The sequence below is a fragment of the Zonotrichia leucophrys genome, chromosome 1A, assembly GCF_028769735.1.
Source record: "Zonotrichia leucophrys gambelii isolate GWCS_2022_RI chromosome 1A, RI_Zleu_2.0, whole genome shotgun sequence".
In the NCBI taxonomy this organism is placed as follows: domain Eukaryota; kingdom Metazoa; phylum Chordata; class Aves; order Passeriformes; family Passerellidae; genus Zonotrichia; species Zonotrichia leucophrys.
The window spans coordinates 3430870-3454423 of record NC_088170.1 but is presented as its reverse complement, the minus strand read 5'-3'; the positions used below and the strand labels follow the sequence as shown (position 1 = coordinate 3454423).

General features: G+C 39.8%; 2 protein-coding genes across 7 annotated transcripts in view; one reads left to right on the top strand and one right to left on the bottom strand.

Moving 5' to 3' along the window:
- The window catches only part of PTPRO (protein tyrosine phosphatase receptor type O), a 140188-nt gene extending 134756 nt beyond the window's left edge, over window positions 1–5432 (top strand). For both annotated transcript variants that reach the window (XM_064735245.1, XM_064735235.1), the window contains 3 exons: window positions 82–217; window positions 2429–2549; window positions 4068–5432. In XM_064735245.1, coding sequence (XP_064591315.1) covers window positions 82–217; window positions 2429–2533 — 241 coding nt within the window. In that variant the 3' untranslated portion in view covers window positions 2534–2549; window positions 4068–5432. The remainder of the gene's footprint in view (window positions 1–81; window positions 218–2428; window positions 2550–4067) is intronic.
- Window positions 5433–10233: 4801 nt separating this feature from the next.
- The window catches only part of EPS8 (EGFR pathway substrate 8, signaling adaptor), a 126965-nt gene continuing 113644 nt past the window's right edge, over window positions 10234–23554 (bottom strand). For all 5 annotated transcript variants that reach the window (XM_064735267.1, XM_064735285.1, XM_064735276.1 and 2 more), the window contains exons 19-22: window positions 19698–19959; window positions 15712–15892; window positions 14394–14523; window positions 10234–11336 (exon numbers count right to left, since the gene is read on the bottom strand). In XM_064735267.1, the coding sequence (XP_064591337.1) occupies window positions 11223–11336; window positions 14394–14523; window positions 15712–15892; window positions 19698–19959 (687 nt within the window). In that variant the 3' untranslated portion in view covers window positions 10234–11222. The remainder of the gene's footprint in view (window positions 11337–14393; window positions 14524–15711; window positions 15893–19697; window positions 19960–23554) is intronic.

Below are 23554 nucleotides of genomic sequence, written 5' to 3'. Positions count from 1 at the left end.
TCCAGCTGCAGCACTCCTGCCCTTTGCAGTGCCCCTGGTTTTGCAGTGTGTGAATGAGCTGCATGTCTGTGTGTCTTGCAGCGCTGGCGTGGGGCGGACAGGAACGTTCATTGCCCTGGACCGGCTCCTGCAGCACATCCGTGACCACGAGTTTGTGGATATTTTGGGGCTGGTGTCGGACATGAGGTCCTACAGAATGTCCATGGTGCAGACAGAGGTAAGGGCTGTTCACTTCAGCACTGTGACAGTATTGTTGTGCCCATTTCATACCTCTCTGCAGCATGCTCATGACTCTTGTTCCCCCCGAATGTCACCATCTTATTTTCTGAAAAATCCTCTTTGCCCAGGATTCTTCTCCTGGGAAGCTGAGATGCCTCAGAGAAAAATGAAAATAATAATTATCTCATTTGCTTCTCCTGTGTTTTGCTGCTTTGGAATGTGGTTTGGACATTGTTTACCAACTGGCCATTGTTTCATTGGTTTCATGTGAATTGTTTTAACAATCACAGGCTGTGTCAGACTCTGGAAGGAGTCACAAGTTTTCATTATCATTCTTGTTAGGCCTTCTGTAAGTATCCTTTCTCTATTCTTTAGTATAGTTTAATATAGATCATAAAATAATAAATTAGCCTTCTGAGAATATGCAGTCAGACTCACTCATTCTCTCCCCTCATCAGGGTTGCCTGCAAATTCAACACCTTGAACACTTGATAAAATCACTATCAATCAATATTATCAAGTTTTCATCTTCATTGTTGTGTTGTCACATTATTAATCTGCTGCATAGGTGGGTTTGATGATTTATCTGCACTCTCACTGTCTGCCAGAGGAAATGAGTTACTCTCACCTTCTGTGAAATGAATATGCAAACAGGGCATTAGAAGAGATTAACATATGAAACTTTCAAGCCACACTGTAAAGAGCTGGCCTTGCTGAGGGGATTAATGGCTCATGAAATGATATCAGTATCAGGCAGCCTTGTTCAAGTATCATGTTGATATCATCCAGCTCATCACACAATGGGATTTCAAACAAGAAAAACAGACAAAAGGATTGTGAGTCTGCCAGACACCCTCCTTGCCCCTCGCCCTACCCAAATATCTATTGGGTAGTTCTTTTTCTGTTTTTAAGAAAAAAATGTATAGATGATATATACTGGGGTAAAAAAAAAATCACAAACTCATTCTTCAAAGCAGAAGATTTTATGCATCTAAAACCTTCCCAGTTCCCCTGGTAATGAGGGAAATATTTCATATTTCATGCCTGTTGTACTCTTCCTTCATTAGACACACAGTATAAATGAGCAAGCTCCATGCAGCTGGAAGTGCCACCATCACTGTTTTCAGGCTGAATTGTTTATTGCCAAAGTTTGTTGAATTGGGAGCAAAGAAAAAACTTGTATCAGGGAGAGGAAAGGAGGAAGAAAACCTGCAGTGGCAAGAACTAGGATCTAGAAATGAAAAAAAAAACCCCTAATTTTCATTCCATTTTAGATCATTCCTATCAAACTGCCACTTTTCATCACAATTCAATGTATTACTCCAAAAGCAGATCCTTTCCACAAGAGGAAAAAATCCTGATGGTTGATTGATTTCAGCTGCAATTGTTACCACTCCAGAGGTGATGTGGGTTTTTGTAGGGCTTTTTTTTTCTTTAAATATTTCTTTTTTTTTCATGTAGAACCTCATTGCATTGCTGGGACTGATTTTATGGGCATTTACTGAGCTCCTGCTGCTACAGGCAGTGGCCAAGCCTGGCCTCAGAGGTCACCAAGTGACACTGACACTCAGCCACAGAGGCCACCAAACAGTTCTTCCTTACAAAATATGAAACCACTGACAGCTCACCTGAGTTCACATTGTCTGCTATGCTGGAAACTTGGCAGTGTCTCAATGAGCAGTTTAAAAAAACAAATGGCATGGGCCCAAAAAAGGGTTTAGAATGGCGAATATCCTGAATTGAAACCAGGCTCTCCAAATTAACTGCTCTGTGAACAAAATGGGGCTTTTCTTCTTATTGATAAAGAAGTCAAACACTGAGGAACCTGAACCTCATTAAAATATTTCAGGTGCATATGTGGCATGGGTGCAATTTGTTGCACATAAAGCATCCAGATACCTTTCTTGGAATTTATTTATTTTTAGGCAATGTAAAATAGACCAACTTTAACTCAGATCCAACTCTTCTGTCATCATTCAGGTTATTAATAAGTGATTATGGTGTCAGGTGGACTTCATGGATTTTCCTTCTATCTGTAGCAATTATGGGCTATTATTTTGAGAGCTGATTGTGCATTGTGAGGAGCTGAGCTGGGAGACATGGAGCTGTGCAGGCTGTTACAGTGAACTATCAAACTATTTCACTGGTTGTGTTTTTGTCATGCTTTCTGGGGTACAAAAATGCCCTTTTATTTGATCTTTTCTTCTAGGAGCAGTACATTTTTATCCACCAGTGTGTGCAGCTGATGTGGCAAAAGAAGAAGCAGCAGTTCTGCATCAGTGATGTCATATATGAGAACGTCAGCAAGTCCTAGTTCAGAGTCACAGGTGGTAAGTCAGGCAAGCCTGGCCTTCCTTATTCCTCTTCCCTGTTCACATGGAGAGTGAGGGGAAAATCCATCTCTCACAGTAAATAACCAGTAAATAATCCAGCCTATCATAGTAAATAACCCCATACCCTTTCCATGGCACTGTAAGAATATATGGGCTCACTCATGTGTAAAGAAAAAGAGAATCCAAACTCCTGATGAGCCATCTCAGCATTCCCTGCCACTTGTCCTGACATGCAAAGATTAAAGGCAGGGAGAACTGAATATCTCCAGTTGTTTTCAAACAGGAATTTTGCCTGGTTACCAAGGCCAGCAGCTGGAGGGTGAGTTGGTACCCAAAAAGCTCTGGCATGAAACAGTGGGAAATGTTTTCCTAAATCTAAAACCACAGAAGCAGCAGGGTCCCAAAGTGCCACCAGCAGCATAAATGAAGGGTTGGTGTCACTTTGCCAGTGACCCCGTGCCTGAGCAAAACAAGAGGCTGTGACCATGAGGTTTGCAGGTGGGGACAAGCTGTGTGGACATGTGTCACTAAGCCACCCAGCTTTGGTTCATTAGGTGGCAGCAATAACCCAGCCATAACCTTAACACTCCCTTTTGGGTGGAGCAGGAAGTCTCGGGATCTCTGCTGCTCACAGTGACTCTGAGATGTGTCACAAAGTCTCTTTTCCCAGCCCGGCAGTCAAAGGAGGAGTCAGAACTCTTCAGTTCTTGCTCTCAAGGTTGTTTATTGTTCCTTATCTATAAAATTCTTTCTCCTGGCCTGCTGAGGTCAGACAGAGGCATTCTGCCTGCCCCCGGGGCAGTGTTATCTCTTTATACTAAAAACTACATGTACAATATTTACAACTACTTTCCAATACCTAAGTTAGACAGTGAGCTTCTACTCTAAACCAACCCAAAAGTGCCACCATCAAAGCAGAAGATGGAGCCAAGAAGGAGAAAGGCTGGACACACCCAGATTCCTCCATCTTGCCCCCGAACCCCCATTCTAAAAACCCCCAAAAAATCTATTTTTCACCCTGTGATAAATTCCCTATCATTCTACTTATACTTTTGTGGCTTGTAATTCTTCATATAAAGGTTGGTAATTGTTTTTTCCAAGGACTAAATCAAAGGCACAGGGGTCTTGGGCTCTGTGCCAAGGTCTCTGAGCCCCCTGGGCAGGGCTGGAGCCATCCAGAGCAGCCAGAGGAATTTCCTGGGTTCCAACAAGGAAGATGCAGACTGACACAAACTGCTTTTCTAGCAGCTGGTGGATAGATGTGCTTGAGGGCAGCACCTCCAGCCGTGTCTGCTGTGTGTCATGTGCATTTATTATATATGTGTGCTTCATCCCCTGCCAAAAGGAACCCCAGTTTGCCTCACTGTCCCCTGGTTTTAGGGTTGCTGTCTAATCTGAGTCCCAGCACCCTGCACCTGCAGTCCCAGCCTGAGTGGAGGGTCAGTAAAACAAATGCTAAAAACTGCATTTATTTCCTTTTCTTCTCTCTAAAGCATTCTGTTTGTTTGGTTGCAGGTGAGACCATGAAGCACACCCATCTTCCCTTGCTTCTGATTTATTTTCTGTTGATGGTTTGAAAGGGCAGGTGCTGTGCCACGAGAGACCACTGCTCTGCAGTGCATGGACAATGAGGGAAAGAAACTTTTACCTTTCTGAAGCACTGGGGAGACAAAGCCTTAACGAGCCTGCGGTGTCTTTTGAACTGTTTAATTTCTGGACATTTTTTTTAAATACTGGACCAAATTCAGCTAAAACAACATGAAGGAAAAGACACTATATGTGCATAAGACAGATTGCTCCAGAGTGTTGGGGTTTTGGTTAATTTCTTTCATGATTTTGTTTTTTCCTGTGCAGGTTGGGCTTAAGGTTAAAGTAAGTGCAATATTTTTTTAATGGTTGACTGGAGAGCTTTCTTCATGTGTCACTGGTCTGTCCCTAGGAGAGCAGGCATTGTTAGTATCTAATAATACCTCATTAGTGAATAGCGAGGCATGAACATACATGAAGAAACCTGGAGATTGTGAAAGGGGGCTGGGAGGGCGGGGGGGTTGCTGGGTCCATGGATTTGATGGATTTGACTGTTCCCTTACAGCACTGATGGATGTGGGGCCATGGGGGAGCACTGACAGCAGAAATCCGAGCTGTGGAGCTGAAACAGGCAGCTGAGAGAAGGGATGGGGCTGGTTCTTGACTGGGCTGCCACTCATTAAGCAGAGGGATTGCTCTTTTTGCCAACCTTTTTGCAGTAATGCCACTGATCAGGCTTCTTTTTTAGATGGATCTAATCACAGGGCAGCTGAGTTTCCAGCTGGGATATCTTAGCATATATAGCATTTAACTGTCTGAGCAGTCTATGGTGCCTATACCCCTCACTCATGCATTATTTTTAGTAATTATTAACCCTGTGTAAAATCATAAAACTGGTTCAGGTTGGAGGGGTGGAAAGAAAAAAAAAAAAACAACAAACACAAAAAGTGCTTTAATGGACATAACTATTTTTCCTGAACCAGGAATTTCCAATGTTACAAATACAAGGTTTTGGCATGTGAAGGGCTGGTTTTCAATTTGTTGCTACAAGGCTGCCAAAGTGTCAGTATGGATTCCTGCAGGGCCTTTGGGGCAGGGTGGGGGGCTCTTTTCTTTTTTGCTGTCCATTTCAGTTCTAGTCAAAATAATTAGCTTATATATATATTATTTTTTTCTGGTCTTTGTATAATGCCAGTACATCATTGTGTATTGTGACATGGATGCTGTCAGAATGGATGTTTGATGGCATTTTTTGTAACCTGTTGCTTTGTGTCCCCTCATTGGAAGTTAGCAGCAATGGTACTCAATGTAAACAAAGCAGACTTGAACTGGAAGTAAACACACTGGATTGCTTACCTGTGGAGAAGTCACTGTCAGCAAAACAGCCAAACACACCTGCACAGGCTTTATATTTCATTTACTCTGCATCTGCTATAACCTAGCAGGTCACCAGGATGTAGGGCAGTAGCTCTGCTGCCCTCAGGAGCCTGATAATCTCCTTTAGCTGATTTTCTTTTTTCTTCCTTTCTTCTGGCAGGTAAATAGGTGCATACTTATTTGGTAACTAATTCATTGTGGTATTGGTTACAGCAAAAAACTTCTTTAAAACTGCATATTATGCAAAACTGCATAGACTTAACATCACTCCCAGATAAAACAGGTCCTTGTGAGGGGTACTAAACAAGCAGGGAATAACAGCTGATTACTAAATGGGTGTGATATGCATTTCCCTTCCCTTCTGTTTCCAGGCACTTTCCACTGCTCCCAGTCCTGGAGCAAGGATGCTGTTTCTCCAAGCACGAGGTGGATGCAGAAGGGAAGGGCCTCTTGTTTCAGGGAGCCAGCTGGTGACAAGAAAGGCTCCAATGGTGCACATTTCTCCCTCATTTCACTGTGTACCTCAGCTGGAGGGCCTGCCACTCCAGTAGGAACAGCAAAGAGCCTAAACTGAACAAAAAACAGAACTATAAATGAGCACCATTTAGTCCATGCCTCCATGCTTTTTTAAAATAATCCATTTCAGATTTTCATTACATGCTTACTCAGAAAATGTGTTTTTATCCTTCTAGAGAACTGGCTGAGGGAGAAAAAAACCAAGCCACAAATTCTTTCTCATCTGCTGTCTCCTCCCTCCTGCTGCCCACTGAGCCCATGCTCATTCTGTATCACAGAGCAGGGTAAGCAGGTTACTGCTAAACCATTCCCTGTGCCCACAGTGTCACAGTGTGAGCTGGCTGTAACAGGAGCTTGGCTGAACGTGGCAGGGTCCAAAATTGCTGCAAAGATGCCAAAATCACACTGCAGCAAAGGACACTGAGCAGCCTGAGTTTACTAGACAGTTTGGAATGCATGTCAGAAATTTCTCATTTGCACAGCAGCAGGTGTGTGTTTTTCCTTTAATAGCTACTTAATCACAAAGTCAATTACAATGAAAACTCCATCAGAATAATACCTTTTCCCACCCCACACAGCTGTGTCAGTGGACATGTGGGATGGCAATGGAAACCACCTCTCCCAGCATTCAGGGCATGAGTAAAGCAATAAATGAGCCTGGAAGACACTGTGGCTCAGAATACTCCTGCAGAGCTTTTAATTCTGAATTGACACATCACAATTTTGGCTTTGCCTCATCATACACCTCCAGTGTAAGTCCAAAAGAACAATGCTTTGGACTCATGCTTCATGTTAATGCTGTTTCCAGCATCTGCTAAAGTAAAACCCTCCAGTCATCGCAGCTGTAAAGCTGTCTGAAGCCTCAGGTTTGGTGATAGATATTTGGAATTATGGGCTTCATGTCCAAGGCTCTGCTGACACTATTGATGCTCTTTATTGATCTGCTGCTCTTTTAGATGTCTGAAAAAGCAGCTCTCTGCTGTGAGTGACCATTATCTGAAACCAGGGCAGGTTTTCTCTTTGTCTCATGCTGTGTGTGCTGCCATGGAAGCAAAAAATAGGTAAAATTAAGTACTTAGAAGTGATAAGAAAAGTGTGGAAGTGTGGCCTCTCCAAGCACATCCTGTGCAGTGAGCCCTGGATCTTCAGGAGTGTTTTCTTCAAACATCACCAAAAGATGAAGAACAGGCCAGGAAGCCTTACTTGTGCTTTATTTCAGTTTAATCTTTTGGGTTTTTTTTTTTCCTTACACCAAACTAGAATTAATTTCCCCTGTCAAATAATCAACATCATCATCTTATGCTCTAAAATGGTCCTTCCCTCCCTCCTTTAACCACAGTCACACCACCTGCCCCTCACTTCTAATTTTAAGGGCTTGTAGCCAAACTCTGATTTCATTGAGGCAGGCAAAATCTGTTATTTCAGCCATTTCTTGTGAGAGGATAATGTTGTTGGTGCTCTCGGCATGGATGGGAGCAGGGTGGGTTGAGCTTTGCTGCTGCTGTGACAGGCACCAGTGAGGACTGGGAATCTTCTAGGAAGGCTCCCTATTTTCACTCATCTCCTCTTTTAATCTGCAAATATTACCAAGGAACAGAAGCACAGACTCATATCCTGATTCTCATTTTGGTCTGAAAACTTAGGAAATATAGTTAGAGGCCAAAGTTGCAACCTAAGCAACTCAAAAACTGAAAAAAAAAAAGATAAAGCCAAGCCAAAGGCACTTGTTAGCACAATGTCAAAAAGTTGACATTGCTTCAGTAGAAATTTAAAGTCTGTGAAATATTTAAACACAGAACCAATACAGATCCCGTCTCCTTTGCACTTCTCATTTATAATGTTGGTGTTTTATGTAGAGGTGGGAGATTGATCTCAAAATCATTCCCTCAAATACTTTTGATGTATCAGAACCTTAAACAGGGATGGTTTAGACACCAGACTCAATATAGTAGAAAAACTGGGCTCCTATGAAGGGGTAATTTGGCCAGAAAATTGAGTTCCCATTCATAATCATGTATCCTTTATGCTTCAAATGCAGGAAAATCAGTGATCATACCTGCTTGAACAAAGTCTGGTATTCAAGCTATAGCTTGCTTCTGTCTGTGACCAGAAAACTCAAAATGCCTTCACTCCCACATTAAAATAAAAATTCTGTGACTTACAGGTTTCATAATTAGAAAGAATTTACATCTTACAGATATTAATGGATTCTTTGCTTTGTTCCCTTAAATTATCACAATTCTGAAGTTCACAAACACTCATGAACACACTGAAAGCTCTGCACATTTCAGACTTCATCATAATTTTGCATATGATACCTCTACTGCTCCATAAACCATTTATTTCTGCACACATCAGTCATGGATATATGCACTTATTTCCCAACCCCACTCAAAACAAAAACCTAACAAACAATAAACACCAATTTTTATACAGTTCAATGCTTTGGAGCAATGGAAAATTGTATACAATTCCACAGATCACAGTTTGTCTGAGCAAAGCCCTGTTTAACATTTGAATTTCTGGATGGTAAGTAAAGTGCTCCACCCAATAATATTGGCTAGAAGTGTTCTTTCTGCATTTATTCTGTGGTTTCACAGTGGTTTGCTCTCCCCATGGTGTCCCAAGGGAACAAGCAGCCTACAGAAGTGGGAAGAAGTGCCTTGCTGATGTTGAAATGTTTGTGCTTTGAAAGCACAGAACTGCTGAGTGAACACAGGCTGCTAAAATTCCCTCCCTCCACCCAGCTAAAGAGGCAGATTGATGGCAGAAAAATAGTAAATTACTCCCACTTATCAAATGTCTAATAAGGCACTGATTTTGGCATTTAAAAAACTGCTTTCTTTCCTTCTCAAAGACATATCACATCCTTCTAAAATATTAGTATTGAAAAAATACTGCTCAAATCCCAGAGAAAACATTTTGAATGGAACACTGCATTTTACTACTGGTTTCGTTTTAACCATGGAATATTCTGAGGAAAACATTTCATTTGAGGAACCCCAAATGAGATCTCCTGATTTCTTATGACTGCCAACAAAATGAAAATTCAAAAACTGCACAGCAGCATAAGGGTGAAGCTCCCTGCAGTGCTTTAAACCACCAAGGATATTCCAGTAAACAGGGGAATATTTCCCTCAACACCATTCAGATTTCCCAAGGTGTAACACAGAAATCATAATGATTAGTTCAGCAAAGTTTAAAGGGTAAATACAACTCAAGAAGCACCTGGTTGGTAATTTATTAGTAGTTTAAAAACTGAAAAAAAATGCCCAAACCAACCCACCAACCCCAAGATGGTTCTGGTTATTCAGTGTGTGGAAGGGGTTTCCTCTTTTCTCCCTAAGTATCTCCTAAGATGCTTCTGAGCACACTGACCACATCCAGACTTGTCTGGCACTTTTTAAACATCACCTCCAATGAAACCCAGCTCCAAAAAACCCCAAACTGTTGTGAAGAGACCTCTTTTCTCTCATAGGTGAAATATGAGTCCTCCCTCCAACACCTCAGAGTGCCAAACTTCACAAATTCTGGGATATCCCAGAGCTGGTGCCTCTTTCTGGGCAAAAGCAAACCATGTACTGAATGCTGAAATAAAAACCAGCAGAGAGCATCAGTATTGGCTTCTTATTTTGGTAATTATCAGGGGAATAGAGGTGCAGGTTACCACCAGAGTGCATTTTTATAGAATCAGACATCCTCCCATGAGAAAAGGCAGGGACTCTAAGTTTTAAATAAGAGTTTCAAAGACCTTTTAAAAAGGTTCCTCCTGTTGCACGTACAAGTAATAGGATTTATAACTTCTTAACCCATTTCTGAATAAGACTATGTTTATGCAGACAGGCATAAAGAATATATAGCAAATGTAAAAACATACATGGACACACAACCAACCACACAGAAGTAGTATTTGCAAGGACATTTACAATAAATGGCACTAACACCTTTATTAAGATTTTAATTTTTCATTTGTGAAAAAAATGAATAGATTTTTTTTTTCCCTTATACGCAGAGGAAAAGCAAACTAATGGCAAAAATCAAGATTACTTTCTTATTTCAATACTGTCTTTGTAGCCACAAAGATACAATAATTTAACAGACAAGAAATACTGTTTATTGCAGACTTTAAGCTGATTCATGTGAAAAAGGCACTATGAAACTTAATCAAACTAGATGATTAAATTTGTCTAAATTAAGTGATATTATATATTATATATAATACATATATTATATATAAAATCACATGACCATATGAAACAGAACATTTTGTGACAAAAATCATTGCATCTCCAAAAATAACATTTTCTGTAAGGGATGTTTCTCTTTTCTTTTTTCCCCTGTTTTACCTTCAGGAATCCACTTTTCCAAAAGATTACATTTATAAAGGCAATTACAAAGGCTTTTTGCATGAGGAAAAACTGATATCTGGGATCAACACACAGAGAAGTCTAGATTATACACTGTTCTTTTCGATGGGTTAAGTTACAGACAAAAAAATGCAATTATGTTTTAAAGAAAAATATGCTGTGAGTTGTTGCATGGCTACAGCAGATCTCATCACCTCTTTGAGCTGGGTTGTGTTACTATTTTCTAGTTACTCTTTCTTGTGCAATATTATAGTTCATCACAGGTGAAATACGGATAAAATCAATGTACAGAATATTATTTTGCTATAAACAGCATCATTAGTAATAAAACATCTTGGGAGTGATGCAGGAAAGATTCAGTCTGTGTTGGGCTGCTGTTCATTCCCTAAACATTTCCTCCACATTTGCTGGAGTCGACAACTTAAGTAAACATCCTGCAGCCAAATGCCTGACAAGAAAGACTGAGCCAAAAAGGACATAATTGCACACTACAGCAAGAGATGGGATTCAGAATCTTATTATTACTGAAGGGTTCAAGTGCTTTTTTATTGCTGGCTCAGCTTCCCTCAGATGAATCACCGACAAGGACGCGCTCCAATTTATCTGTCATGTTAATTCCATAAAGCCAAGACTCATCTCTGGGTGAAAATGAATCATGTACCAATATTTTCACCTGTCAGGAATCTCCACTGCGTTTCTCATCTGTTCATTTCTCACGATGAGGAGCCAGCAGCAGGTACTTCTGTGGAGACTACTGTAAATTTTCTTTATATTGGCTATGTTTACAATACAATAAGACATTCCCCTTCATTGCTTCCTAAAGCAAAGCTGGATGGTTTTAATGCTATGGACAATGGAATTAAAGAAAAGAGGAAACACATTTTTAGTGGCTGCTTCCTTCATCAAAGGACTCCACACCTGAATCTGTGGCAGCTGCACTGATTTTTTCTTGCCGTCTTCTCATAATTTCTTGCAGTTCTGAGCTACCACTGCTAGCCTATAAACAAAAGAGAAGAGTTTACTTGTAATAAAGAGTTTGACACGTGCTGAAATTCCTCTGCCAGCATTTATTTTGTTTGAGCAAACTCACCTTGCAGCTCCAATAGACAAATATTTACACTATTCTTAAATAGAGACCAGAAAAAAATAATCTGCAGACTATTAAAAGCATATGTCATCATTGCTGAGCATCTTTAATTCCCACACAAGGTCCTGGAAGTGTTGGACATTTAGGGGGTTTATAAAATATGGCTTCAGTAAAAGCAGAGTTAAAGCACAATGAGTTTGTTAGGATTCCACACTTAAAAATTGGGGCAATAATATTTAGAAATTAAAAACCCAAAAATAAATCCTTGATGGGTTTAAAAAGCTCACACATGCACATGGGATTGCATGAGCAAGAACAAAGTAAGGATTCAGTCTCTGGCTCTTACAGAATTCACCATGAGGCATTTGCAGCACAGAAACACAGATTTCAAATTTAGAGCACACTCATTGAAATTGGACCATATTATATTATTAGCAACAGTGGAGTATTGTGAGGACAAGGCTTTATTTCACTTTTTAAGAGTGAAGACCAGGTCTGCTGAACCAGCTGCTTTTTCAACATAAATGAAATTATTTGCAAGGCCAGGACATCTATTCAGTAGAGCAGAAATTCCCAAAGTGTGCATGAATAAAACTTGGGGATTATAAACCAAGAGCTACTGTACTATCTGGCCATGACATGACCTTCAAAACTTTAAAATCAATTTCCAAAATAAGGAAACAGAAACTGGTTTTGAAATTTATAAAAGAAATTCCAGGACTGTTAAGGGGAAAATCCTGCAGTTGATTCTGAACTCTTAAAATGCATCTTAATAATTTCATAACATTTCATATAGATTTAGCCTATTACTCCATTAAAATGCAGTACCTGGTGCCACAAAGAGTGATACAATTTCTTAATTAACCACAGTGCTCCTCCTACTTAAAATACCATTGCTCTCCTCTCCCAAAGTGGAAGAGCAAGGCAGGAAGCCTAGAAGTGACTCTGAAACTGAGGGAGCAGCTTTATTTGTCTTAATTCTTCTTGTCCTTGCTCTCTGGATTTCAGATACACAAGTGCAGCACTCATTACTGAGTTCATGCATAAAAAAAACATCAGCAGATACCCAACAATGCACTTCATCAGAGGTCATGTACAAATATTTTATTGAGAATAACTGAGCAGCCCAAGCTGAAAGAATTTGCCTTCCTAATAGCATCAATGACAACAGCACTGATGAGCCTGAAATGCATTATATTATATTATTATTATAGGGAGAGAAAGGATGTTGCACCTTCCTTTGATGACATAATTCAGCGAACAACAGGCTAAAGCCATCAGGAACTGCATAAATTCTGAAATTCAACCTCAAAAAACCAAGGCAGAAATAAACATTTCAATTACCTTTTCCCCAACAAAAAAACAGTGACCTTGTTAGACTCTAAGTAGCTGCTGATTAACTCTTGTAGGGCATTTATTAGACAAGTCTGGACTTTTGAATTTCCTGCAGAGTGAGGCCTAACAGGGGCAAGCAGAGCAACAGCATGGAGGGGAAAAAGCCCCTCTAATCCAGGGCATTTCTGCTTTTCAGACCAAATTCCACTGCAAAATGACTTCCATCTCAGGACATTGAAATAAGATGACTGACATGCAAAAAAGTTGAAGAATACAAATATATCTTCACTAGGAAATGATGGATTGCCCTGGACTTCTATTCCTAAGAGTAAAGGTTAAATATCTCTCCCTTCCTTTAACTGAAAAAAAGGGCTTGAAGAAGGGAATAAAGCAATTTTGACAGTTGCTAAAACATTATGCTTTCTAATCCACACTTATCATGTAAAGTGCAAAATATGCACCATCATAAATCTGTCTTTAAAAATATTCCTAGTAGTTAATGCTTGAAATCATTTAAGTGAGACAGTATCAGCTTAAGGAAAGGTGTGGGATCTCAGGATCTGAGTCCTGGGATGCTGGGCCCCCGAGACCACCCTTGGGGGGCCCGGGAGTCCTGGAATGTTGCCAGAAGTGTCTGGTGGCAGGACTTTGACCCTACACGGGAGACGACACCTTTATGAAGATAAGAGGACTTCACCGGGGTGAATGGCGAAAAGATTAGCTAATTAGAGGGTGAGAAACAGGGTTTAGGATTTATGTACAGGGGGGTTTGGAGGAGTAAGATGGAGGAATTGGGGTGTGTCCTGTCCTCCTTCTTCTTCCTCTTCTCCTCCATCTTCTTTGGCCACGGTGGCACCTTTGGATTGGTTATTACTGAAAGTGCACCGAGTTATAAGAATAGATGGTATTGGGGAAAAATGATAAATATTGTACACGTAACAAAGGGTATAAAGATACGTGGCGGTCCGGAGGACGGCACAGTGTGCTCATGGCTGACTGCTGAGCAGATCTCTGTTCGGCTGAAAGAACATCTTTTAGATAAACAATTAATAAACATAAAAACCGAAAGAAGAACTGAAGCCTCTTCTCGTCCTTCGATACGCGGGCTGCCCCAAGGCCACTCCGGGCCTTTCCAGGCCCCTCAAACAGCCGAGATAACCAGACACTAAGGAAATATTTTAGACTTTTAAAAGATTTTCTTCTAAACAGGTTGTGGAGAATATAACTTCTCTGTTAGATTGATCTCACATCTAGATCATTTCTCCACTTGCCACAGCAAGTTTATTAAAAAAAAAGTAGCATCTCCAATATTACCCGTTTAAAATTGGCAAGAATTCTCCTTAGCACGGCTCTGGATACTAGCTTAAGGTGTTTATAGGACAAAACTTTAATTAAAGCAAAATGGTGCTATTTCTAATGTTTTTGGACCCCTTTAGAAGTGGGGAAGATCTCACCTGGTCTTTTGAGGAATGATGTTCCAATGAATTAATACCAAATAACTCAGGTGAAAAGAATGTTTATCAATATGATGGGAACTGAGGAAAAACCACCTGCCTCACAGAAGGAGTTGTCTAATTCCACAGGTTCAAAATTGGTTACCCAAACCAGGTGAGTGAGAAGAGTTGTCCATACCTCCAAGGCAGATTTCTGTACCGTAATTTGGTTGTAGACTCTTGACCCTTCTGGGCAAACAGTCCTCAGTTCCTCTTTATTGAGGGAGAAAAGCTGAGCTCCTGTCAGCACACCGAGGCTGTTCACAGTCCTGGGACACAGCAAACAGGAAATCAGCAAATCCACACTGGCCAAGGTTGGCTTCATCCCACACTGCCTTGGCTAGGGCTGCTAAATTCAGAACAAACTTGGTGCAGCAGGACTACTGGGTGTCTAAGTCAACTGAGCGTATAAGTAGATTTTTTGCAGAGGCTAAAATATATATACCATATACAGAATCTATACATATAAAATATATAGATGTTCTGTAGCCCTATAACCACATTGACATATATTTTAATATATGTATTAGGTGCACTTACACACACATATATATTTATATATCTGTATATGCATATATGTGTATATAGATGAATATATACATTTATATATGTATATATAGATGTGTATATATACACATATATATAATTATATGTGTATGTGTATATATATGCATGTAAAATGTATTTATAGATGAATATATACATTTATATATGTATATATAGATGTATATACGTGTGTATAAATAGATGCATATATATGTGCATAAATAGATGTCTATATATGTATATATGTGTACATATGCATGTATAAATATATATATGTCTATATATACATATATGTATGTGTATACATATAGGCATGCAAAATATGTATGTTTATAGATGAATATATATGTTTATATATGTATATATAGATGTATATATATGTGTAAATATAGATGCATATATATGTGTATAAATAGATGTGAATACAAGTGTATATATACATATATATGTATATATGTGTACATAAATATATATACATATATATGTATAAATACATATATATGTCTATATATATGTATATGTATATATATATGTATATGTATATGTATATGTATGTGTATATATATATATGCATGTAAAATATATGTTTCTAGATTAATATATATACTTATATATGGATATACAGATGCATACATATGTGTATATATAGATGTATATATATGTGTCTATATATATGTGTATATATATATGTATAGATGCATATATATTTATATATATACATATAGGTATATGTACATACATGTAGAAACAAATTAATTTTTCTAAGAGTGCAGCTGACATCTCTTGATCAAGAAATCATCTTCATTTTAAGGAGGCTGCCTGATTTTAACAAGTGGTCAGACTACATCCTGACAGGAAAACAACTCTTTTTCTACTTAAAGGAGTTTTGCTTCATTTGCCCTGGGACTTACACAGGGTTGAATCCCTTGGACTGCAGCCAGGCTTTGACATCCTCGGGGGAGGAGTCGTAGGTGATGTTCACCACGGGGATGTTTGGCCGTGGCACGTGGAATTTCCTCTGGGCAGCGCTCCGGCCGATGGTCAGCCTGTGCACAAGTTCATCCTGCACCTCCTCCATCTGGGATTTCCTGCCTAGAGACAGAGACATCTCACAGAAATTAGTCTCTTTTATCAAAGCCAAGTCATTTCTTCTATGTCACTTTATGTCACTTTAAATCGTCAACTTATTTTTTTAAAATTCATTCATTAGATCTGATTGAACTATTTGCCCATGGAATATTTCAATATTCCCAATCCTCCCTTTGCAAAACAAAGGAAAAATAAACAAACAAAAATCCCCAGACAGAATACAACTAAGACCCCAGAAAGGAGAGATGCCTGGATGTCACAGAGAGGTGCAGAGCAGTGTGACAGCACCCAAGTTGTAGAATAAAATGGGAATGGAGGGTTATTCAATTGTCATACTCTGCCTTTTTTTTTCAAAGAGAATTGAGGGTTTAAAAATGAAAACAAGAAAATAATGAGGAAGGTTGTAAGATTGCTCACACTATGGGAAGGTAGTACTTTCCACAAACAGCTCTTTAGCTGAAAGTTCAACTTTTTAGTGCAAAACAACATAGGCAAAAACATTTCACAGCTGCTGACATATATCAACTTATATCTAATGAGCTATTGTAGCAATTGCATTTTTGACAGGGTTTTGAGAAATTTGAATTCACTCCAAGCCTGGAGTGGCTGCTTAGCTGAAACATTGTCACACTTTGCATTAAAAAAGGAATAAAATTTAAAAAAAAAAAGGAGTAGCTGGTCTCACCAGAGACTCAAAAATTGGGCAAGATTTGTTTATTTATTTTCTCATTTTAAACAAAACTGTAAGAATTCATTATCCCCCAGAACCCATTTGCTGTTCATTAGCAGGCAACAAACTGAAATGCTTTTCAGTCATTTCAACAAGATCAATTATAATGACAGTGAGAATTGCTTAAAGTTACTATAAAAATTTCTGTGGATAACTTCACAAAAATAGGTAGAATTCCTTAAGGTATAAATAACCTTTTGGGCTCAGAGAAGATGCTGATTTAACACAGTTAAACTCTCTGTGCCATAACATTGGAACAACTATAAAAATCCTCTGACAAACAACTCCAATTATCTCAAAAATTCTCAGGATTTCCTTGCCAAGATATTTTTAGTGATCTTTATTCAACTTTCTCACTTTGATACACAAAGAGTAACAACACCACCCTCTCAGTGCACCCAGATGGCAAAACCTATTCCTCTTCTCCCATTACATGATAGGAACAAATGAAAACAACTCAACTTCAATATGAAAAAAACCCTATAAAGATAGAAACATTTTTGCCTTCTCTACTTTCCTTTTAAATTCTCTCAAAACCTCTCCAGGGGTTCTCTCAAAACCTCTCCAGGGATCAATATCTCTAGCCAGTTAAACAAATAAAAACAAGCTTTACATAGGCCTCTAGGATTATTTCTTTAATCACCAGAGCAGAAAGAAGGAAAAAAATGTTGGTTTAACCATTTCTTTTGTGCTTTTGCAAAACAGCCTCAGGTTGAAAGTGGAAAAAGTATCTCTACTATGATATTTGAGGCATTCAGGCCCTGTTGTGTAGGGTTTTCTCCTCTCTGCCCACTCTGAGTGTGAGTCAGAAGCCCAATGATACGAGCTCAGTGATTTGTGCAAGTCTGACAGGGATTATACAAGGAAAGCCTTTAGGCAGTGTTATCAAATCCTGCACCCGCTGTTTTCCCAAGCAGGAAGAGACACAGAACATTGCTATCTTCCTTCTATTTACACAGATTTTGAAAGACTTATGCTTAATCTAGACCAAGACTGTATCAAGAGACAAATATTTAGCTGTTAGGTAAGAGATCCTTCCCGTTGTTAGATGGGTTATCAGAAATAAGCAGGGTGTGGGGCAGGTTCTGCAGTGTTCTCTGCAGGGCTCAGGTGGATGCTTGGCCAGCAGGTTTGGCACCACCTTTGCAGAGGAACCTATTCTGTGAGGGTTTTAAGGTGCCTGAAGCTCATTAACTGGGCTTGGGTGAGCAGAATCTCCTGTGTGTGACCCACAGCCTCTACAGTAACTCCTACACCTCACACATGCCCTGTACCTGAAGCCAAGATCATGGTCTTCTCATTTTCCATCTAGAATGGATGGAGAAGGCCATTGTGGATTCAAGGACACTGCCATGCTACGGCAAAGGCCTTCCACAGAAATAAAAATTTCATTTTTGTGCATGTGTGTGGGGGAAATCACCCTCACTTTCCACATCTTTTGTAAGTGTTTATTTGTCTGCTTTTATTTAAGTAACTCTTTCTTTGGGAAGCAGCAGTGAGGCCTGTTCCTCCAGCCAGGCTGTTCTCCAGTTACGATCTCCAGACAGCCCATTAGGTGAATATAAGGAAAAGTTCCCAGAGCCTTCCTGAGCTCAGAGTTTAGGCAGGAGCTTGTCCTCCACCAGGCAATGTCACCACAGACCCCACCACAGGATTATTCCCATCCACTGGGGACAGGGGGCAAAGAAGCCCTTCCCCAGAAAGGATTATGCTCAGTGCCAATTCCTGACCTTAGGTGGAAGCAGGATTTGCTGTTAAGGCAGTGAGTATGAAAAGCTGTCAACTCTTGCACTACAAAAAGCTCATTATTTTTACAGCTATTACTTTAAAAGCTGTAGCAAATGCTTGCCTACATGTTTCAGTTATTTCTAAGCCCAGCAATCACACTGCCTAAAGTGCATTTAGGACAGAAATTACTGACTAAACAAGCTTTTCTAACCCTACTTGCTTTTCAGTCAATACCAAGTAGCAGCCTCAGCATGCCTCAATTTGGCATATTTACAAGGTGGCCTTAATCAGAACTTCTCAAGGCAGCCACACACTGTTGTATGAACATTCCCAAATTTTTCCAGCTATGGAGGTAGGGAATATGTTCCTGTGTCCTCCTGGGACAAGGACACCAAAGTCTGCTCCATGGCCTGCCAGTTGCTGCTGCTTTGACCAAGCCAACTGTAAAGTAACTCTACAAAACTATTACAACGTGGTTCCTGTGCATCTGCCAGACCTGCAAGTGTTCTTGAAGCCCTGAATAGATGAATCAGAATGGTGCAAACGACCTAGAAATATGGATGATCATGAATTGAAGTGTGAAAACAACGTAACTGATTTTACAAGCAATTTAGGTCGTAATGTGGCAGCGAGTTCAGGTGGAAAATCTCCATTAGCCAGCATATCAGCATGGGCATTCCAGTGTTAAAAACCACTGACTAGAGATCCCAGACATGGGAAATTTGGGTTAGATGTTAGAAAAAAGTTTTTCATGGAAAGAGTGATAAAGTTCTGGAATGGTTCTGCCCAAGGAGGTGGTGGAGTCACCATCCATGGATGTGTTTAACAAAAGACTGGATGTAGCACTGGGTGCCACGGTTTAGTTGAGGTGCTAGGGCATGGGTTGTACTCAATGATCTTAAAGGTCTCTTCCAACCTGGTTGTTCTGTAAATTCTGTGATTTAGGATGGGACAAGTGTAAAGTGTTTTTCCCTAATTGCTATTATGGTAATTATAACGAGGGTGGCGCTCAGTGCCATGGTTTAGTTGAGGTGCTAGGGCATGGATTGTACTCAGTGATCTTAAAGATCTTAAAGGTCTTAAAAGTCTCTTCCAACCTGGTCATTCTGGGAATTCTGTGATTTAGGATGGGACAAGTCTTAAGTGTTTTTCCCTTACTACCATTATGGTAATTATAACAATGGTCAGAACACACATCCATAGCAAAGCCGTATTCTAAACATAAAGTTAAACCCAAATTTTTCCACCAAGATTCATCTGAAACACAACTTTAGGGGACTTCAGAACTAAGCCAAGCACACACAGAAACAGGATGAAAGCCTTTTATCTCGCATCCTAGGGCACACTTACGATCCACGGGGATCTGCTTCTGCCGTTGCGTGTCGCGGGCCACGCTGCCGCCACTGTCGCTGGAGGTGCTGCTCTGGCGGCTGACGGCGGCCGGCGCCTTGGGCACGGGCACTGGGATGGGAGCTGGGGCACTGGGGGGCAGGGGGACGGGCACAGGGACAGGCACGGGGACGGGCACGGGGACAGGAGCGGGCGTGGGCGGCGGCGAGGGCGTGGCGGGAGCCGGCTCGGGCTGCTTCGCGACATAGTCCGTCCTCTGCTTCTGCAGGAGGCACAAGGGATCAGTCAGGAAACAACATCTGGGCAACACGTCAGGCAAACCCAGCTTTTCCACCAAATGGTGCCTTTTATTCCACTAAGGCATCTCACTTGCCATGTATTATTCCAAACTTTGCCAAAAGTTGATCTGGCATCAAAGTTTGGCATCAGTTTCTGTTGTGTTGTGAAGGTCCCTGGGATGAGGTGAGAGATGAGAATTTGACTATGTTCTCAGAAGGTTGATTTATTATATTATAATATTATATTAAAAGAAAATTATATACTAAAACTATACTAAAAATAACAGAGAAAAGATACATCAGAAGGTTAGAAAAGAATGATAATGAAAACCCGTGACTGACTCAGAAAGTCTGACACAGCTGGACTGTGATTGGCCATTAAATAAAAACAATTCACATGTTTGGATAAACAATCTCCAGACCACATTCCAGAGGAACAAAGCATGGAGAAGCTGAGGCTTCTCATCTTCCCAGGAGAAGAAATCCTGGCGAAGGGATTTTTCATAAAATATCACAGTAACAAGTTTCTCTGCTGGACACAAGATTCACAGCAAGGAAATCCTCTGAAATGCATTTCTTTCTTTCAAGGAGATGAATCCTACCAATGAGATTGTTTTTAAATCTCAAACTTCTGTTAACTGGCACTTTTTAAAAGCTTTTAAAACTTTTGACTTATTGACCTTCATCAGTGTAAAAATGTATATTTCAGAGATGTTATTTAAAAGAAAAAACCTGAACAATGAACACATCCAGCCACACCTAAACTCAACCAGTGTTTTAACTTATAAATGTCACTGAGAATAGCATAATGCATTGCTCATTTCTTGAACTGCAGATAGCATTTAAGAGGTTCCTGCTCATCCCAACCATTCATCTCTGCCTTTGCAGCTATTGACATGATCATTACAAGCCATCTCAAGGCAATAATCTGATTTAAAAACAAGCCCCAGACTGCACAATTCTTGGATTTGTTGGGCTGTTATTTCTTTCTCACTTCATGCACGTTCTAACAAGATGTACGCTATCTTGTTGCTAATAACTAACTAGCAGGTGTCTCAAGAACAATTTTGGGAAGTTATTTCTTCTTTGCCTTTAGAAGGGGACCAGTTACATAAGAACACTTGTATTTTTCCCAGACCAATAAAACACAGACAAATCCATAAGCCACCTATGCTACCCCTTTCTCTCAGGCAGTTCAAACTCCATATCTCACTGTTTAACACTGTTCCCTCTCTACAATTTTGGACTAACACAGCTTGAAGGTTCAATATTCAAGTTTGTTTGCTCAATAGAGATGCCTCATCTCGTAGTCATGAGAATCTGCTTACTTTGGTATGAAGAGAGATGAATGCATTCTCCAGATTCATTGCTCCTTCCTGAAATACCTTTCCCTATTCCCTTGGAGGCAGAGGGTTTTACAGCAGATCAAGCAGGGAAATATTTGTAGAAGCCATAAGTTAGAATTTGAGCAGCAGATCACTGCCCTGACAACAATCAAACTTTCCTTAAATGTCAGCAAGTGCCCTTGCACAGGAATCCCCAGCTCAGAGAAGTCCAGCTGATGGACAAGGATTTATCAGTGAGTGTAAATCATTTCAGCAATACTGATTGACACCAGCAGAAAATTTATCCCATCGGCTTCTCTGGCCAATCAATTAAGCCTAAGAAAGGAGCCTTACTTCCCTCCGATGATTTTTCACTTAAATCATAATAGTCAGCTAATAAATCAAACATATATCCCTGCAAAACATCTCTGGTTAAAGTCTTTTGTTTGTTTATTTGTTTATAACTCAGCACTTAGTTGTTCAAAGGCCTCCCTCTTAACTGATTTGTGCAATGTGGGGAGATTTTAAAAAAATAATGATTGACTTTTCTGTATTTTACTGCTTCAATGTTAAGAAAATGAATGCTTCTTTAATTGTCAAATGACAAGGAAAGTGAAATGCATAATATAAAAGTGAACAATTTATGAAATTTGCCCTTTGGTGGAGAGAGAGTGCCCCAGTAGGTGTACAGCAAATACACCATAATTTATTATATATAGATGTACTGTGATAGACTCAAAAACCTTATCAAAGAATTTATAAATTTCACAGCTACTAAAAGGTTCCAATGATATTCATATCCTTTTATCTTGTTGACAGATTCCAATTACTAGACTGTTATCTCCAAAATGTACATTTTCATGCGTGTTTTGGCCTTCTTAAAAAAAACACAAAGAAAAAGTAAAATTTTCATTATAGAGAGGATTTTTTACAAGCCAAGACATCCACTGCATACTGCCACAATCATAACCCAGAAAAAGAGAGAGCTAAAACCTCCATGTAACTTTCAATGAGTGCTACTGGAGGAGCTGCAAAAACATGTTGTACTGCAATCACCAGCCTCATCAAAACAACTTGCTGCAGTGAAAACAAAAATTAATCTGGAAGCGTCACTCAAACTCTAAATTTACAAATGCAACCACATTAAAATACAGTTTGCATTTTGCTAAACAGTGCCCAAAAACCAATTATACATTTGAATCCCATTTAATGCTTCCTTTTTTAACACTTCTTTTTTTAACTCCAGATCTTTTGAGGACATCCACACATTCATCCCATCACTTCTATTCACTGCTATAAAAAGAAGCATGCACTATGGAATTTGGTGACTACATAGTCCAAGAGGGGAAATTTTGAGATTCAATATCAGAAGAGTAATTCAGTTACCTCTGAAAGCTCTCCCAGTAATTGCTGTGAGGAAAATGGAGTAAATCACATCAAATAGTATTGTTAGAAAGGTAAAAAGTAACTGTCTCACACATCACTCCTGAAATTTCATACACATTAGCAATTTAAACTAAAGGAACATCAGTCTTAGTAATTACCTCTTCTTAATCACTAGGAAACTAATAGTTCTAACATGTAAGAATAAGAATATTCTAATATTCTTATTTTGAATAGGGAACAGAGTGCTGGCTACGAAACACACACATGTGACACCATATAAGCAATCAGCTCTTTTCAGAGCCCCTACCCAGACAGAAACGGGCTTAATAGAAAACAAAAGCCAAGGAAAAAAGTGCCAAAGGATTAAAGATTGTCAGGTGAATGTAAAGAACACTTGTAACTGGAGAAAAATAAGAGTTATGTCACAGCAGGTATTAGAAAAGTGCTTCATTTTTTTAGCTCAAGAAATGTTGTCTAGCTCAGCAAATGAGATGAAGGTGCTGCTCACAGAAGGGTTTGGGTTGGGAGGGACCTGATGGCTCCATCTAATTCCAACGCCCTGCCATGGACAGGAACAACTTCCACTATCCCAGATTGCTCAAACATTCATCAAATAATTCCAGGGATGGGGCATCCACAGCTTCTCTGGGCACCCTGTGCCAGGGCCTCACCACCCTCACAGTAAAGAATTTCTTCCCAATATCCAATCTAAACCTTTCCTCATTAAAATTAAAGCCATTATCCCCTGTTCTGTTACTCCACGTAAAAGTTCCCTCTCCAGCTCTGCCCCCTTTAGGTACTGCCAGGCCTTTGGAAAGTTGAGCTGAATGATCCCAACTCTCTCAGCCCTTCCTCACAGGAAGGTGTT